This window comes from Elephas maximus, chromosome 4 (assembly GCF_024166365.1).
Source record: "Elephas maximus indicus isolate mEleMax1 chromosome 4, mEleMax1 primary haplotype, whole genome shotgun sequence".
In the NCBI taxonomy this organism is placed as follows: Eukaryota; Metazoa; Chordata; class Mammalia; order Proboscidea; family Elephantidae; genus Elephas; species Elephas maximus.
The window spans coordinates 45,422,505-45,441,967 of record NC_064822.1 but is presented as its reverse complement, the minus strand read 5'-3'; the positions used below and the strand labels follow the sequence as shown (position 1 = coordinate 45,441,967).

Genomic DNA, 19,463 nt, shown 5'->3' with positions numbered 1-19,463 from the left:
GAAATTAAGATATGAAGGAGATCAAAGAATTTTGTTTTCTTCAAAATTGCTTATTAAGTAAAAATTCTATGTCATTATTTTTTAACTTAAAAAAAAAAACTCAATCAAGGGGTTTTATAACACAAATATTCTATTACTTACATTTACTATAATAACACTAAGATGGGTATCTTTCATTTTTACATGTTAAAAAATCTTGGCTCATATAATCAAAATACTCTTATACAAATGTACCTATTTGCTATAAATAAAAGTCATCACCTCTTCTTCTGGTTCATTTACTTCACTTTCATTTCCAGATTGTTCTTCTGTTTCAGCTCCCCCTTCTTCTTCTTCTTCATCCTCTTCAAGGTTTTCTCCTTCTGCCATAGAATCTTTTGAATCTTTGTCATTTACTAGCCCTTAAAATGAGAAATTAGAAAAACAATTTAAAAAGCTTCTAAAGACTAGTTTTCAACATTACTTCAGTTAAAAGCATGTATTAAGAAAGACAATTCAATAGCCATTTTTCTAGGACAACAGAAAGTAAGAATGGAATTTAAAACTATTTTGAGAGACATTTTAAACACTAAATGTACAGATCTTCATTTCAACAAAGGAACACTGATTCATTTCTTACCCACTAGCAAAAAAATACATGTATCTACATATATAATTTTTTTCCCCTTTTTTCAAGTGCTCCAAATGCTCAGAGTGTCCCATTTACCTCAATCTCATATAAACAAAGGCACAAAGTAGGAGCACATAAGGTATAGCCTCAGACACACAGGAGTTCACTTCATCAAACGAAGCTTCAAAAATCTCTAAAAACTCATAGAAAATCGTGTTGCTTTAATGCAGAAACAGCATTTGGCTGTCAATTTGAATGTCTGAAAATTAAGACTAGGGGAAGAACGCAAAAAGATCCAGCACCTTTGTCACAGTATAGCTTTTTTTTTTTTTTCCCCTTCTTGCATTAACAGCATGCAGAAACTCCCTGGCTTGAATCTGTCCTACCTCCCCATGCTCCTCTCACATTTCACTGCCTAATCAAGTCTTCCTTATTAACATTTGAATTCTGAACGCATCTCTACTTTCAAGCTGCACATAATATGGCCTCATGTGAGTCAATTATTTCCCACTATGCTCCCTAAGCCTTCTCCTACAGTTGGGTTAGACTCCTGTCCCAGGAGTCCTAGGAGTACTATCTTGGGACATTGCTCACTGAACGTTGTTGTTAGGTGCCATCGGATCAGTTCCGAGTCATAGTGACCTTAAGTACAACAGAATGAAACACTGCCTGGTCCTGCTATGTCTGAGGCTTCACAATCATTGCTGTGTCTGAGCCCACTGTTGCAGCTACTATGATACCCACTGTAGTCGAGTCTACCCTGACTCATAGAGACACTGAAGGACAGAGCAGAACTGGCCACAGGGTTTTCAAGGCGCAGCTGGTGGATGTGAATTGCCTACTTTTTGGTCAGCAGCCAAGCTCTTAACCACTGCATTACTAGGGATCCTCCTCGATATACACATTCAAATTCTATCTGTTCTTCCAGTTTAGTTTAAGTTTTACTTCCTGCATAAACTATCACTGAGTATTTTAATCTATAACTTTTCCCCCTACTAGCTCCTAAAACACTTGGAGAATTTATCACAGCACTTTATATTTAATGATATACCATGTTATATTTTTCTCTCATGATTTCATAAATGTCACATCAAATTAAAAGACCCTTGAGGACAAAGAACTTGTTTTATATACTTAAAACTTAACAGAGGCTACACATTGATAAACACACAGTAGTCACCTAGTAAACACCTGTTTATCCACAGAATCTTAGACTATTAGAGCAGGAGGAAACTTCAGTGACGATGTGATTTAGCCCTCTCCTTTTATGATGAATGTCCACAGAATTTCAAGAACCAGCCCAACCAATAAAAATAAAAGCAAATTACTCCAGTGTCTCAAGTCTAAGCCACTGATTAAGAACTCATGGAAATACGGAAGTACAGAAGGACTAATGAAAGTACATTCAAGTTTGGAAATAAAAAATTAAGAGAGAAGATGGATAAAGTGCAGAACCCTTTCTGGGCCTGTCAGATATACAGTATCCCATCCACGCTTTATGCCTCTAGAGTTCTTTGGGAAGGAGGTAACCCAATTTAATCTCAAGGTGGGAGCCTTTTGAAATGCATGTTACTCAAGAACTCTTGAGTTGGAGCCTCATTTTTGTGTAGGCTAAGCACTCTCTTGGGTGATGCCTCCCGGGTGTGTGAATTTTCTAAACTTTTAACAGTTTTGCCTTTTTTTCTGTGAGATGTCTCCTCACTGTTTCTCAGTTACTATGTTTTTCTGAGAATGTGCTTATCACAAGAATAAGCGATTCTTGGTCTTCAGTCAGTCATAGTGGCCATTTTCTCCTTCAGGCCATTCACTGTTGCCAGATGTTACTGGCTCCGTGCTTTTCTAGCTTCTGAATAGTAAATAATGCCTTTCCAATAAGGAATTGCAGTGGTACTTTTTAGAACTCCTAGAAGTTATTCTTATCACGCCACATTCAATCTTAGAGTCTAATCACTGTTTCTACGTGTAGCAGGTGGCACACACTGCTGTAAGCAGGTCTACAATATTCCAGGGCAGCTGTTTCTGCTTCTTAACTATTGGTACTGCTTTTGTTATAATGAAGAATACACACTAGTGGTAATTTTCCTGAGATTCAAATGCCTTTGGTTTTATGTATTTGGCCTGTAAGTACTGCTTCTGCAATAATGAAGAACGCATTGTAGCGGTAATTGTCCTGAGATAAAAAATCCCTTGGCTTTATTTATTCTGGCTGTAAGTACTGCTTCCGCAGCAAGGAAGAATGCATTGTACAATGTTTTGAAAAGTTTCATGAAAAATAATAAAAAGGCTAAGAAGAAGGAGACAGCCATTGCCAGGTGCCTTCATATTTTACCAATTTTCAAGAAATAAAATTTTAAAAGATTTTTAAAAACCCAGATTTTATCACTGGCTTATATTGGCAGGATTTACTACGCCCAGTGTCCACCGGGACACATGTGATCCCAGGTAACTTGTATCAAAATCCGTAACTCAGCAAAAATTCTGAATTGGTCCTTTAATCAGCACTCCTTCTATTAGTGAAAACATATAGTGTCAACAGAAAAATTTAAAGGAGAAAATAATTAGGTCTTGAAAGGATTAAATGGAAAGTAACACGGAAGAAAAAAGTTGGTGTTTTCAGACTGAGATTCCATTAACTTAAATATTTTCTACCTGCTTATTTACTAGTTTTTATAAATAAGCTTATTTGCTTATTCAGACTTTAAGAAGCAAAATATTGGACTATTATCTGAATTACACAAGGCAGAAAATTTAAAGTCAAATCTAACTGTATAAATTTAACCATTCTCACAGGAATAACACCCTAAAAAAAAAAAAAAAAAAACACCCTAGTGGTGATAAATTCACATGGCATGAGACATACTTTACACCTTTGTTATAGCCATATAAAATACACATCATGTGGAAAACTAATGTATAAGTAGCTTTGTTTTGATAGTTATACCTCTATTTTGTAAGGCAAAATACATACTGTTTTTAACACACGCTCATTTATGTTGCAAATTAGTTTTAAAAACACTTTAAGTATTATATTTTGCATTTATTAAACTGTGTAATTATCCACTTGTTGAACCCTAGGAAATTGTCCATCTAAAATTAACAATGCAGACAAAAACTAATATGTAAAGGACATAGAGAAAACAAAATGCAAATTCCAAGCAGTAAAATACTAAAAATATGTGAGTCAGAATTGTGTTTGGGGGCTAAAATCAAATATTGTTCTCTTGAATTTGAGCTGCTCAGTGCTCCAGTTATCCTGCAACACCCCCTTTCAGATTTAATTTATATTTCTCTGCTACTAGAGATGTTAAATATTTTCCCTACATATTGAATACATCAGAAAGCACGGTCTTTGAATTCTGGTTTGACCAGTTACCTAGGGTTTTAATTTGGGCTTTGCTTAATTAATTTGTCAAATATGAATAACACTACCTCTATCATTCTGGCAAACAGGTAGTATTCAGTAAACACACCAACTTGTCCTGCCCTCTCTTATTTAATTGTCATGTCCATTTATCTATGGGGGTATTCAATTTTATTATCAATTTGCCTGTACTCTTTAAACAAGTGACAATAACCTGGTGTGGAATGCAATTATTACTCCTTTAATTTTAGTTATTTTTCACTACATAAAAGTCTTAAAACATCTGAATCTGCCTACTTTTGTGTGCCTACTTTTATCATTTTAAAATTGGGAACATTAACACCTCTCCAAATATCTGGTTAACAATCACATATATTTTTAACTTTTAAAAGGTAAATATTTAACTCTTTAATTCCTCTGGAGTTTGTCACATGATATAAAATATGGCTCCATTTCAATTTTTCCCCAAATGCTTACCTGTCGCTCTCATCCTGTTTTTAAAAAAGGATTCTCGCTTGTCCAACATGAAACTGTTTTATATTTAATCAGGACTATTTCTGTACTTTTTATTTTTTTCCACTGATTTCATTTCTAATTTATGAGGCACACTCTTTTGCTTTGTAATGTAGCTGTATGGCTTTTTAAACTTTTATTCCTTTCATTTTCTACTTAATGCTATCTAGAACTTCCAAACCAGAATTAAATTAGTATTGCCTACTACCATTTTGGTTTCATTCTTAAATTTAAAGATACGTCTCAGTCAGTAATTCTATCTATGCTGAAAAAATGAGAGGTGTACCCAAAAATAATACGAGAATGTTATAGTGGTACAAAACTGGGAACAATCTAAGTGTCCTACAAGAACTAATAAATTATGATATAGTCATAAAGAACAGATAAATATATATGAAAATGTTAACAGATGATTATCTCTGGGTATGGAATTATGGGTGGTTTTTATTTTCCTGTTGTTTTTCAAAATTTCTGCGATGAACATTTATTACTTCTAATGATAATAAATATTATGTTTAAAAATATAAAGGAATGTTTTTAGTGTTTCCCTATTACCTACTATGTTAGCACTGGTTGTTATAAAGTTAAAATAAGATAATGAATGTTCAGGTGCTTGAAAAAAAACTACCAAAGGCAAGATACTATGTTATCTTATGGTTTTCAACAGGAAACAGATTTAGTATCATTCATGTACACCTTCTTCCTGATATTTAGACTCTAAACCAGGAGGAAAATGGAGAAGATTTGGGAGCATAATGATTCTAGTTGCTACCATCTTTGAGTTTCATTTGCAAATGGTGATCTATTTTTCCCCCTCACATTCCAAACAAGGACAGACTCCTCATAGGAAGCCTGAAGTCCTTTAATTTAACCCTCTGATCTATAAATGACAAAGCACAAGTAGTCTCTTTATTGCTACCAAACTGGCTGTCAAAGTAATATTTAAGAGGGAGAACGGCTAGGAGTACATCACAAGGCGTGTGTAAGTTTTTATATTAGAGGCTGACTTGATTTGTAAGCTTTCACTTAAAAGCACAATAAAAAAAAAGTAATATTTACTCATGCCCACTATACAGAAAGTAACAATCTTAAAGATTTTTGAGAAACAAGGCTAGAATCAATATGCTTTTATGAGTTGAGTAGCAGAACAATTTAAAGCTTGCATAACCAATACCAAAAAAACAAACCAAAACCATTGCCGTTGAGTCAACTCTGACTCACAGTGACCTTATAGGACAGAGCAGAACTGTCCCAGAGTTTCTAAGCAGTGCCTGGTGGATTCGAACCGCTAAACTTTTGGTTACCAGCCATGGAGCTTAACCACTACACCACCAGGATTTTAGCACAACCGATAGCAGCTTTAAAGGTAAGGCTCAAATAAATAGACAGTAACAATTATATTCTCCAAAAGAGGAGTTACCTTTGGAGAAAGCAATTTCTATTAATATGCTGGATATAATAATATGAAAAAATAAAGTTTTAGGAGGAAAAAAAATCACAAATGCCTTCACTATGAAGAGAGTTCTTTAGATATGCAATGTTATAAACTTATATAATTAGTATAACTTGGTGACAGTAAAACCCACCGACAGTAAGGCTCCCTTAATGAAGGATAATAGCCTGAAAATAATGTTACTTTGAAATGACTACAATAAAACCTGCTAGGAGCTATCAGCAACCAAACCAGACTAGTATGGCTATGTCGTGTTCTAACTATTTCTACTGACAATACTTGTCGTCTCCTACAGTCCCTCGTGGGAGCTGTTGATGACTCTTCTCCCAGAACAGTAACAGAAGGATACTGACAAAGTAAACAGATAATCCTCTCGTCGCACATTTTCTCTAGATCTTAGAAACAGAGGTAACTGTGAGGAGATCTGAAATTCTGCACGGCAGTTCCAAATTTCTAACAAGTACTCCTTTCGTAAATTCTAACCTGTACTTTCTTAAGAAGTAATATCTGTTGAAATACACAATGTACAAATATAACAAAGATATGCTTAACTGAAAGGAGATCTTATATATAAAAAACAAAACAACAACAAAAAAACCCTACTACCATTGAGTCAATTCTGACTCATGGTGACCCCATGTGTTGCTGAGTAGAACTGTTCCATAGGGTTTTTCTGGCTCTAATCTTGGTGCAGTGGTGAAGCACTTGGCTGCTAACCAAAAGGTCAGTGGTTTGAACCCACCTGCCACTCTACAGGAGAAAGACGTGGCAGTCTGCTTCCATAAAAATTACAGCCTTGCACGATCCACAGCCTACATGTTCCTGAGATCAGAAGAACTAGATGGTGCCTAGCGACCATTACCAACCGTTATGACTGGGATCACAACAGAGGGTCACAGACAGAGCAGAAGAAAAATGCAGAAGAAAAAAATCAAATTCACAAAAAAGACCAGACTTATTGGCCTGACAAAGACCGAAGGAGCTCCTAAGGATATGGCCTTAAGACACCCTTCTGACCTGGAACTGAAGCTATTCCCGGAAGCTACCTTTCAGCCAAACGATAGGCTCATATTATAAACAATAACACCTGAGAGGGACATGCTCCTTAGAACAATCAATTAAACAAAATCAAAAGAGCAGCATTTGCCCAAAAGCAAAGATGAGAAGACAGGAAGGGATAGAAAATCCAGATGAAAGTTAATAGGGAACCCAGGGTAGAAATGAAGATAATGCTGACACAACCAATGTCACGGAACACTTTATAAACAAACTAGCAAACGGGAAACTAATCTGCTCCATACACTTTCGCCTAAAGCACAATTAAAAATAATAATAATAAAAAAGGTAATAGCCTTGGATACCCTACGGGGGCAGTTCTACTCTGTCACAGGGGTTGCTATGAGTCAGAATTTGCTTGACAGCAACGAGTTTAATCCTTACAGAAGTAGATCACCAGGTCTTCTTCCAGGGTGCCACTGGGTGGATTCAAACTGCTGACCTTTAGTTTAGTAGTCCAGCACCATTTGTGCTACCCAGAGACCTTCAGATTTTACAACAGTAACCCAAAATTCAAAAAATTTAAAGAGAAGCTAGCAGGATTGTGTTTTTCTATTCCTATCACTTGCTTTAAGTCCTACATGACTGTTTTCCTCCAACTTGGGATTATTTAATAAAATTAATAAATAGCCACAGATTTTACCTAGTACTGTTATGTAACACTCAACATCAAAGATAGAAAGAGAAAGCATACGAATGTAAGCTCAAACTGATAACATCACAGAGCAAATTCTAGAAGCAATCTCCCAAGTACCACCTTCATTTTCTCCTTGTATTATTGCTTACCTAGTTTTATTAAGAATTCCCGTTCCAAGTCGTGTACCTGCCTGATGGATTCTTCCAGAGAATTACAGAGTTTGATCTTTGGTCTTAGCAGTTCTAGTGTATCACTGATCATGTAATCTATGTCAATAGGAAATGGATGCTCTTTTGTCCAAACCTCCAAACTTTTCTTCCACCAAACATAACGCTGATAACAAATGAAAAATAAATTTAGCTATAAGAAATTAATAAAAAAATTTTTTTAAATAATTGTACTGTGATGTTACCTAGTTAAAATAACTAAGCTAAAAAGTTGTACAAGACATCTATCATTTTTATTAATGGTCAACAACGATCCTATTATTCCTGCTCCCTATTCCAATTATTTTCTTCCATCTATAAAGTTTCAGATCCACTTGGTGACTTCTTTTAAGTATTTTTTAAATTACAAATTATCATAGATTCCTTGAAAAAAAAAGGGGGGGCAAAGAAAAATTATAAATAAAATACTAAACTTTCAGGTACTCTGAAATAAAGCAGAAACCCTTTCTACTCCCAAGCTGTTGCCGTTGAGTCCTTCCTCTACCCTCAATCAGGGTTTAAATATTAAATTTTACAAAAACAACTGGATTCAAAGCCGTAATTCTGATAAAATATCATTATTTTCTCTACACTACCTCCTTTGATTTTTCAAAAGGTCAACTAAGGTATCTGAAGACTTTCTTTTAAAATATATAAAAATCATTGATCGAAAAGCATTTATTAAATATCTACTGTGTATATGTTTGGTGTTGGGTTTTATATGTTACTGTGTAGGTGTTTCCCTCTCCTAGCCCGCTTCCCTCATTCTATTTTGTATTTGCTCTAATTCATAAGTTTACAGTAATTAGAACCACAACGCAAGAATTCACTAGTATATAAACAGGTATTTCTCAGGGTGTTTTATTCCTCTTCAGTTTGCTCTCAGACCTTGCTACTCAAAGTGTGTTCTGAGGCCAGAGCTTATTAGAAATGCAGAATCTTAGGCCCCATCATTAACCAACTAAATCATAGTCAGCATCTTAACAACATCCCCAGGCGATGTGTACGCACATTAAAGTTTGGAGGCACTAGTTCTCAGCGATCCTTTCTACCTTACCTTCCAACACTTAGTGCTACTTTCTATGGTCTAGCCAGAACACACTGACCTTATTTCCAGGCCTCACTCACTTCTTACTGCTATTCCCTACTGCTACATTTCTTTCAGTCAAGCTGGAAAATGTCTGTCTTTTTGCTCCTGGATATTTCTGAGTGGCTCTTATCTCTCAGCCTCAGATGTCAGAGTGAATCCAAATAAGGATTCTCTTCTGAAAGGGATTCTACTTTGGAAGCTGACAGTTATAGCTGCCATTTTGTAGCAAAACTCTAGCTTTCAATACGGGCAGTCTCCAAGTGTTTGGCTGCTAACCAAAAGGACAGCAGTTTGAATCCATCAGCCAGTCCTCGGAAACCTTATGGGGCAGTTCCACTCTGTCCTATAGGGTCGCTGTGTGTCGGAATCTACTCAACAGCAATGGGTTTGGTTTTTTGGATTTTAAGTGCTCAGCTGCTAACCAAAAAGTCAGCAGTTTGAACCCACCAACTGCTCCACGGAAGAAAGGTGTGGCAGTCTGCTTCTGTAAAGGTAATTACAGCCTTGGAAACCCTATAGGGCAGTTCTACTCTGTCCTACAAGGTCGCTGTAAGTCAGAATCAATTCCACAATTGTGGGTTTGGTTTTGGTTAACAAGGAATCTTGTTAACAAATCTCCAACCCCTCCTCCCCATTTTTTCCTCATCAATTCATAAAATATGAGAGTAACTTCTTGCCAAGGTGTAGTGGTAGGAGAACGTTAACAAACTGCTCTTTCTGATGAGTATTTACCCCCTCTTAGCATCAGCCACTATGTGGCTGTATTTTTTGATACCTCAAGTTCTAACTTTAAATTTATTTTATCAGTGGATGGACGAAAACAATACTAACAATACTGATCCTATGGAATTAAATGGTACTACCGATACTTTGGAAACCCTGGTGGCATAGTGGTTAAGTGCTACAACTGCTAACCAAAGGGTCGGCAGTTCGAATCCACCAGGTGTTCCCTGGAAACTCTATGGGGCAGTTCTACTCTGTCCTATGGGGTCACTATGAGTCCGAATCAACTCTACGGCACTGGGGGTTTTTACTGGTACTTTGGAAACCCTGGCAGCATAGTAGTTAAGAGCTATGGCTGCTAACCAAAGGGTCGGCAGTTAGAATCCACCAGGCACTTCTTAGAAACCCTATGAGGCAGTTCTACTCTGTCCTATAGGGTCGCTATGAGTCGGAATCGACTCGACGGCAACGGGTTTGGTTTTTTTTTTTTTACTGGTACTTCAGTAACATATCTGGAGAGTTGGACTATAAGCTGCTTATTCTAATCACCATTTATAACATCATATATTTTAAGACATAGTAGTTGGGGTCCAAATAACCAACCTACAAGTTAACTTTTGGAACACAAACTATGGAAGCTGTAAGATTATCTTTGTATCTGAGTTTAATCTATACTGTGTTTGTTCTAATTCATAAGCTTACATAATTAACTAAGATATGGAAAGCACAACCAAGAGCTTACCAATAAATACATAAATCTTTCTTTCTGTATTATAAGAACATATTTTCCCCAAAATGAGCTTTTTTTCCTGAAAAAAATTTTTTTTTAATCTTTTAGAAACAAGAATTTTGGATGTAAAACCAGATCATAGGCGAGTGAGAAGAAATGGTATCAACTGTATAAAACACAAGTAATTTAATGCATAAATTACTATACTAAATATAATCCATAAATTACTGTACCAAATTCATAAGCTGTACCAAAATAATTTCTAAAATGAATGATCATTAGAGATACTAAGTTACAATGCAATTAGAATGTTTATATAATTTTTTAGAATCCATCATGTATTTTTAAATTTGTGAAAGCACCATGCGTGGAAAATAAGTATAATCTAATTATGAACGTATCTTATAAATACTACACTTCCTCTCTAACATTTTTATAACACAGATAATGCATTAAATGATCTCGAACTGCATATTTTGACTTATACATACCTGAAAATATACAAGGAAGCAATCAAGTTTTCGTTTACTGGAACCTCTATCAAAGTACTGGCCACAGGTATCCAAAATAGTACATACTAGTCTAATTCTGAAGAGATGTTCAGGAGGGTCCAGTGAACTTGGAGAACCATCAGAGTTAACACCAAATGAGGTAAAAGAATAAAGAGTTCTAAAAATAACAGCTGATTCCACCATTCGATAATTATAAAGTTCCCCTAAGAACTTGGCACTGCTGATCCGTCTCTGATTAAATTTAGGTTGATTAACCTAAAAAAAAAAAACAAAGATCAGATTTCCATTAAAGATTTCAAATAATGTATTTAAAAACAGGTAAAATTCCCGTGTATAATTTCACAATATCAATTACCGAAAAAACAATGAATAAGGGAAAAAAATAGACAGTTTCTTTCCTTCTAAGAAGGTGATCACTTCTGAATGTCCCTTTTCTCTGTCTAGGAAATGGCTACTTTAAAATGTTTTTTTTTAAAAAAGAACACACTAAGTAAAAAAGGCTATCATCAAATGAACTGATACTTCCTAAAACACTTAAAATGTAATTCCCCCATCAGCTTCCTCTAACCCATTTTCTCTGCAATCCGTTAATTAAGGAGAAAACATGCCTGGGTTTTACAGTAAGAGGGAACTGCTTACAGAAAACCCTGATAGCACCACAGGAGAAAAGTACACTTATTTTTCAATAAAATTATTTAAAGATTGTTTAAATTCTCCAAACACTTCTATTTGATGACTTTAAATAAAGTTTTTTTTTTACCTCCATGCCTAATCGAATATCTTCTAAAACTCCATCTACAACATGAATTCCAACATCCTCTTGGTAGAGCACTAGTCCTGCTAACAGGTTGGCTACACAATGAATACTGTTATATTTCACATTCCAGACATTTATCATACAACAAATAACATAGTCCTTCACTTCTTGGTCCTGCCAGGGCAGCTTGCGCATCTGTCTCAAAACCTAAAGGAAGAGAAAATTTTTTCTTAATTATTAAAATAAACACATAGTAGGTTAATAGGCCAAATAATACAGATATTTATTATGGTTGTGCAGAGTCATAGAACTTTAGAACTGGAAAAGACTTTGGAGACTTCACTTTACAAACAGGAAAAAAGAGATTCATTCAGTAATCAGTGACAAAATTTATCTACATTTTCCCTAAAGCTTTCATAACATCGCCAAATTTTCTTGAATTTCCAGGTCTTCAATCAAGCTAACAGTATACAGGTAGCACCCAACTGTCGATGCATTCTAGTCATGACAAACCTCACTTACAGCTGCCCTTTTTTTGAGGGGTGGCGGGGAGGGGACATCTTACTGTTAGTATGTCTCTTGGGAGGACGTTACAGGAAAATTCCTGTGGGGGATACACTGCTGAATTATGTGCGCACGCTCCAAGCACCTGATCAGGACAGCATGATAGAAGAGACTGGTGGAAAAATCATCCATATGGCAAGAAAGCTGAATTTACAACTTGATATTGCCAACGGGGAACAGCCTATAGATCACTAAGAAAGGGAACTGACAGATTAGGACTTAATGGATTTTGAAAACGAAAGAAATGCTGAAGAAGGAAGAAATAATGAGGAAAACGATGGAGAGAAGTTGTGAAAAACTTTTACAGTGAAAGTATTAGCTGGAGTTTTTCTAAACTAAATCAGGAACTTCAACTGCTTAAAAACATGAACCTAAATGTTGACTGCTTTGCTAAAGTTGACAGGTAGATCTGGGAAGCTGTCAGATGTTACCATGAAATATATGAAGAAAAAAATAAAAGTACCATACTGACAACTCTCACTACTTTTCTGATTAGAAACGCCATCTCCATTCCCAGGAATAATCCAGATGATCCAGAACCTTCCACAAGGGGAGTTATTGCCACGACTGACAGAACACCAACGTTGTACAACTCTTCTTCATCACTGGAGTAAGTTTTTGTGATCTGTATTTTTTTTTTATGTATTGTATGTATACATGCATTAAAACATATTTGTAAGTTCATATTTAATATTTTCAACCCCCAAAGATAAAGATCAGATTTATAAAGATACTGATAACAGATGGCAATAAAAATGAAAAAAAAAAAAAAAATGAGGTATTTGACTTATGTCAGAACCAACCTACAACAGAGTTATTAGAATGGAACAGCATCGTAAGTTGGGGACCACCTATACACTTACACACTCAGGTCACTAAAAAAAAAAAGCCCAAGGTTTACAAAAAATAATGCCCTCTTTGATGCATCATTTATTGTAAATAATCTCACTTTTTTTTTTCTCCTTAAACCAACACATTTCCAACAAATTAATAAAACCAAGGGCAGCTGGTTAAAAGATCACTGAAAATTGAGGACACTAATCAGGACTGATGTTGCACAGCATCCTCAGTTTCCTCACTTGTAAAATAGAAAATAATAAAAGCACTTACTTTATAATTTGCTGTAAGGATTAAAAACCAAAACCTGTTGCCACTGAGTTGATTCCGACTCTACAGCAACCCTACAGAACAGAGCAGAACTGCCCCAGAGTTTCTGAGGAGCACCTGGGGGATTTGAACTGCTGAACTTTTGGTTAGCATCTACAGCTCTTAACCACTATGCCACCAGGGTTTCCACTGCGAGGATTAGATAAGTTAAAACACATGAAGTGTGCAGAAAATGACTGGTACATTATAAGTGCCTCATAAAAGGTAACCACTGCTATTTCAAAAACTACTGATGATGAGATAATCACAGAAATAATCAAATTCTTTCCATTTTTATTCTGGAAGAAAGTGGATACTAGTGGCAGATTGTAAAGTATTCCTTTAATCTCTACTCTCTATATCCACAATCCATCTTTTTTAACACTGATACATATTATCATTCTAGCTTCATTGGAAATGGCAATGTCTCCTCAACTGCATAAGCATCATATATTCTTCAAACATTTAGCCAATTCTAAAACAGCTCTCAAATTCCTTACTGTTTTAAACAACTACTATCTCTGACTTGTGGAAAGTTGGTTTCCATTTTCAAAGCTGCACTATCACCCCTTATCACTCTATTCCCCGCCCATGGACAGGACATGCATTATTTCATGCCATTTATCCATAGGTCTCCTTTATCCAGAGTTAATCTGCCCTTTTTTTCCCCCAGAAAAATTCCTGAAAGTTGTCATACATTGCATTGTTTTACTTTGTACAGTTAACCAAGAAATGTTGTTTTGCTCAAGGCATTTTACTTAAATGTAAACTTTCTAATAAAGTAACTACAATAATTTCAGGTAACAGGACAGCAGTCTTTAACCTTTTCTGGAAATTTGTCCCTGTTGAGAATCTAATGAAAGTTCCAAAAAGAAAAATAAACCAAATAGCCACAGAGATTAAAATTATGAAATTTCAGAGAGATCACAGATCTCCTCACATCCATTCAAGGTTAACATCTTCTATACTGAGGCAAGATATTTAACAGAAAATTCATTATAGAGTACCAAAAATAAAGCAATACAAAAATAGGACATAAATATATATAGCATCAAAATTTTATTTGGAAGAGTTAACATTTTAATTAGAGTAAGAAGCTATTATCACAAAAGGAAAACAAAATGTATGTCCCAAATGTTACGTATCATCATACGAATTCTTTCTTAGAGTACTTTGTGTAGAATCAATCATAATGGAACTTGGGCTCTAATCCTACCTCTCCTAAAATTCACTGTTGGACTTTAATAGCCCTACTTCAGTTTCTCCATTTACAAAATGTGACTAGTGCAAGCTAGTTACTTTCTTATCTATACTTTGTGGGTCACTAAAAGCAATTTATACAAAACAGATTTGGGAAAACTAAAATATATGTCTCTGATCTAAAACAACTTGAATGCATTGGCTAGAAGGAAAGTACACTGTCACTCTTAACACTATCAAGATGAGAATGAATTAATTTGATTATATAAGTTTTACACTACCATGAATCTCAAGGAGACCATCATTACATGATTTCATGAAGATTTACCTTCTCAGTGGTAACCTTAGAGAGATCCTTGTACAAAAGTTTCCGAACATATTCCTGGAGAGGAGGACGTTTCTTTTTCACTGTTTTCTCAGCCAAAGGTGGGTTGCAGTAGTAATACGCATTCTCCACCATCGTGACATACCTCGCATCAAGATGCATGGCTTGTTTCTTTCTCATCATTTGTTCCTAAAACAAAAAGTCCAAATTAATCAAAAACACTTCATTCTACATTTCTGTATTCCTAACAAACTTCTATTCTCAGTGATAAATGGTTTTAGGATAAAGGTCTAGAAAAGGAAAAGAAAAAATCACTATGCATTTCTAAGAGTGTGTAAAAACACACTAATTGTGTTCTACCAGTAATCTTATTTTAGAACAAATTAGTCTATGACTATTTGGCTTTAAGTCCTCATCCAGTAAAACACTCAGAGAACTTTGCTACAAATGTAACTTTCCTTATAGCTCTGCCAAACTGAACCCTAAGCAAAACAGGACTCACATATTTCAGTGACTGAAATAAAGGATTGAGAATGTAAAGGGCCCTAAAACTACTGCCTTGAGATAACTGAGCATTTTGCTCTTTAAAGAACTATCTATACGGGATCAAATCGACAACAACTCAAAAGATTAGACAGGAACCTTAGGGGGCAATAAATTAATGTTAATGGGGGAGGAACAATTCAGAAAAGGAGAGAGAGAATGGTTACACAGCTCAAAGAGTGTGATCAATGTCACTAAAGGGTATGTATACAAACTTCAATTGGTGTATTTTTGCTGTGTATGTTCTTAACAATGACAAAACAAAATCCTGTATTTTTAAAAAAGAAGGTAAAAAGTGTCCCTGGATCTAGTTCCATGTACCACCACTGAGAATAAATTTGTTCACATGGGGTCACCAGCAGTTGGATTCTAATGGACAGCAACTGGTTTATCTCTATAGATAAGAAAACTAAAAGCCTCTATTATCTTAAAACTTGCCCAGGGATATTCAGCTCCAACTCAGGAGAGGTGACTAAAAAACAAAATGATCATCTAGTTTTTGGTTTCTCAACTCTGGTACTACTGACATTTTGGACTGGATAATTCTTCGTTGCAGAGGCTGTTCTGCACGTTGTAGGATGTTTCACAGAAACCCAAGCCTCTACTCACTAGATGCCAGGAGCCCCCAGTTGAGAATCACTGATTAGTTGAGGATATTCAAATGGCACTCCTAGTTCTTAAAACAGCATCATACTAATCACTTTGGTCACTGAATTTATTCAGTCACTTAACAACCATTTTATGGGCACTTAACTAGGTTAATTTTTTTTACTGGGCAGGTTAACTAGGTGCTAGGCATTATGCCAAGTATAAGAAATTCAACAGTGAACAAAACATACATGGTTCCTATCTTCAAGAAACTAACAGTCTGGTGTGGGAAGACAGACAATGAACAAGAAAACAAATAAGTTAACTATTAATCTTTTGAGGAATGCTGGTGGTGCAGTGGTTAAGTTCTCAGCTATTAACTGAAAGATTGGTGGTCAAACCCACCAGCCACTCCATGGGAGAAAGATGTGAGGATTACAGCCTTGGAAACACTATGGGGCAGTTCTACCCTGTCCTATGGGTCACTATGAGTCAGAATCAACTTGATGGCAACAGGCTATAGGTATTTATTAATCTTTTAAATAGTAATTATATAGTTAGGATGATTTAGGGAAGGTTTCTCTGAGAAAGTGACATTTAAGCTATGATCTGAAGAATGAGAAAAGGCTGAGAAGAGCCAAGGGAACAGCTTTCATGGCAGAAGCAATAGCAAGAACATAGGCCCGCAGGATAGGAACCATTCCCGAAGCCAACTCATCAGACATGGATTGGACTGGACAATGGATTGGAGAGAGATGCTGATGAGGAGTGAGCTACCTGCATCAGGTGGACACTTGAGACTATATTGGCATCTCCTATCTGGAGTGGAGATGGGAGGGTAGAGGGGGTTAGAAACTGGCAAAACGGTCACGAAAGGAGAGTCTGGAAGGAGGAAGCAGGCAGACTCATTAGAGGGAAAGTAAGTGGGAGTATGTAATAAGGTGTGTATAAGTTTATATGTGAGAGACTGAGTTGATTTGTAAACCTTCACTTAAAGCACAATAAAAATTAAAAAAAAAAAAAAGAAGACAGGCCCGGGGAAAAAGACAGCATGATATGTTACAGGAAGTACAAGTACTGTGGTTTTGACATGGAGCAGCATGAGATAAGGTGTAAGAGGTAGTGAGGGAATAGATAAATATAGGGTGTTACAGACCATGGTAACAATTTTGGGTTTTAAGCATGAAGAGGGAAACCACTAACGAGCTTCAAGCAGGTGTCAAGGACTAGGGATGGCAGATAGTGACATGATTTCAAGTTTAAAAAAAAATCACTGTATATGTAAGTTCAAAAATGGGAAGGAGTGTCTCTTTTACACTGTTGAATGTCTAGCACTTAAAACTGTGCCTGACCTAGCAAATGGGAGGCATGCAATTAATATTTAACAGAATACATAAACAAACTGAATTAATTTTTAAAAAGAGAGTGGATTTTTCCCACAGACTATGTTTCCATACATGTAGAACCACCAAATATTGAGTGAAAATTTTGCTATTTATAAGTTCAATTGTTTCATGATCGTTTCACTTATCTACTAGCACTTCTACTAGTACTTCCCCCACGTCTGTCAGTTTGTTGTACTGTGGAGGCTTCTGTGTTGCTGTGATGCTGGAAGCTAAGCCACTGGTATTCAAATAAAAGCAGGGTCACCCATGGAGGACAGATTTCAGCTGAGTTTCCAGACTAAGACAGACTAGGAAGAAGGACCCGGCAGTCTACTTCTGAAAAGCATTAGCCAGTGAAAACCTTAGGAATAGCAGAGAACACTGTCTGATATAGTGCTGGAAGATGAGCCCCCCAGGTTGGAAGACAATCAAAAGATGACTGGGGAAGAGCTGCCTCCTCAAAGTAGAGTCGACCTTAATGACGTGGATGGAGTAAGGCTTTCAGGACCTTCATTTGCTGATGCGGCACGACTCAAAATGAGAAGAAACAGCTGCAAATATCGATTAATAATCGCAACCTGAGATGTACAAAGTATGAATCTAGGAAAATTGGAAATCATCAAAAATGAAATGGAATGCATAAACATCAATATGCAGGCATTAGTGAGCTGAAATGGACTGGTATTGGCCATTCTGAATCGGACAATCATATAGTCTACTATGCTGGGAATGACAACTCGAAGAGGAATGGTGTTGCAATCATCGTCAAAAAGAACATTTCAAGATCTATCCTGAAGTACAACGCTGGCAGTGATAGGATAATATCCATACGCCTACAAGGAAGACCAGTTAATACAACCATTATTCAAATTTATGCACCAACCACTAGGGCCAAAGATGAAGAAATACAAGATTTTTATCAGCTGCTACAGTCTGAAATTGATCAAACATGCAATCAAGATGCATTGATAATTACTGGCAATTGGAATGCGAAAGTTGGAAACAAAAAAGAAGGATCAGTAGCTGGAAAATATGGCCTTGGTGATAGAAACAATGCTGGAATTGAATGACAGAATTTTGCAAGACCAACGACTTCTTCACGGCTAATACCTTCTTTCACCAACATAAACAGCGACTATACACATGGACCTCACCAGATGGAACACACAGAAATCAAATTGACTACATCTGTGGAAAAAGACAATGGAAAGGCTCAATATCATCAGCCAGAACAAGGCCAGGGGCCGACTGTGGAGCAGACCATCAATTGCTCTTATGCAAGTTCAAACTAAAGCTGAAGAAAATCAGAGCAAGTCCATGAGAGCCAAAATATGACCTTGAGTATATCTCACCTGAATTTTAGAGAGCATCTGAAGAACAGATTTGACGCACTGAACGCTAGCAACCGAAGACCAGACGAGTTGTGGAATGACATCAAGGACATCATCCCTGAAGAAAGTAAGAGGTCATTGAAAACACAGGAAAGAAAGAAAAGACCAAGATGGATGTCAGAGGAGACTCTGAATCTTGCTCTCGAACATCGATCAGCTAAAGCAAAAGGAAGAATTGATGAAGTAAAAAAACTGAACAGAAGATTTTAAAGGGCTGCTCGAGAAGACAAAGTAAAGTATTATAATGACATGCGCAAAGAGCTGGAGATGGAAAACCAAAAGGCAAGAACGCATTCAGCATTTCTAAAGCTGAAAGAACTGAAGAAAAAATTCAAGCCTCGAGTTACAATAGTGAAGGAGTCTATGGGGAAAATATTAAACGACTCAGGAAGCAACAAAAGAAGATGGAAGGAATACACAGAGTCATTATACCAAAAAGAATTAGTCGATATTCAACCATTTCAAGAGGTGGCATATGATCAGGAACTGAGGGTACCGAAGGAAGAAATCCAAGCTGCTCTGAAGGCACTGGCGAAAAACAAGGCTCCAGAAATTGATGGAGTATCAGTTGAGGTATTTCAACAAACAGATGCAGCGCTGGAGGTGCTCACTTGTCTATGCCATGAAATATGCAAGACAGCTTCCCGGCCAACTGACTGGAAGAGATCCATAT

General features: G+C 36.3%; 1 protein-coding gene across 2 annotated transcripts in view; it reads right to left on the bottom strand.

Moving 5' to 3' along the window:
- The window catches only part of UPF2 (UPF2 regulator of nonsense mediated mRNA decay), a 138,648-nt gene that overhangs the window by 42,601 nt on the left and 76,584 nt on the right, over positions 1-19,463 (bottom strand). For both annotated transcript variants that reach the window (XM_049885059.1, XM_049885061.1), the window contains exons 12-16: positions 14,887-15,072; positions 11,652-11,855; positions 10,871-11,146; positions 7,780-7,963; positions 262-401 (exon numbers count right to left, since the gene is read on the bottom strand). In XM_049885059.1, the coding sequence (XP_049741016.1) occupies positions 262-401; positions 7,780-7,963; positions 10,871-11,146; positions 11,652-11,855; positions 14,887-15,072 (990 nt within the window). The remainder of the gene's footprint in view (positions 1-261; positions 402-7,779; positions 7,964-10,870; positions 11,147-11,651; positions 11,856-14,886; positions 15,073-19,463) is intronic.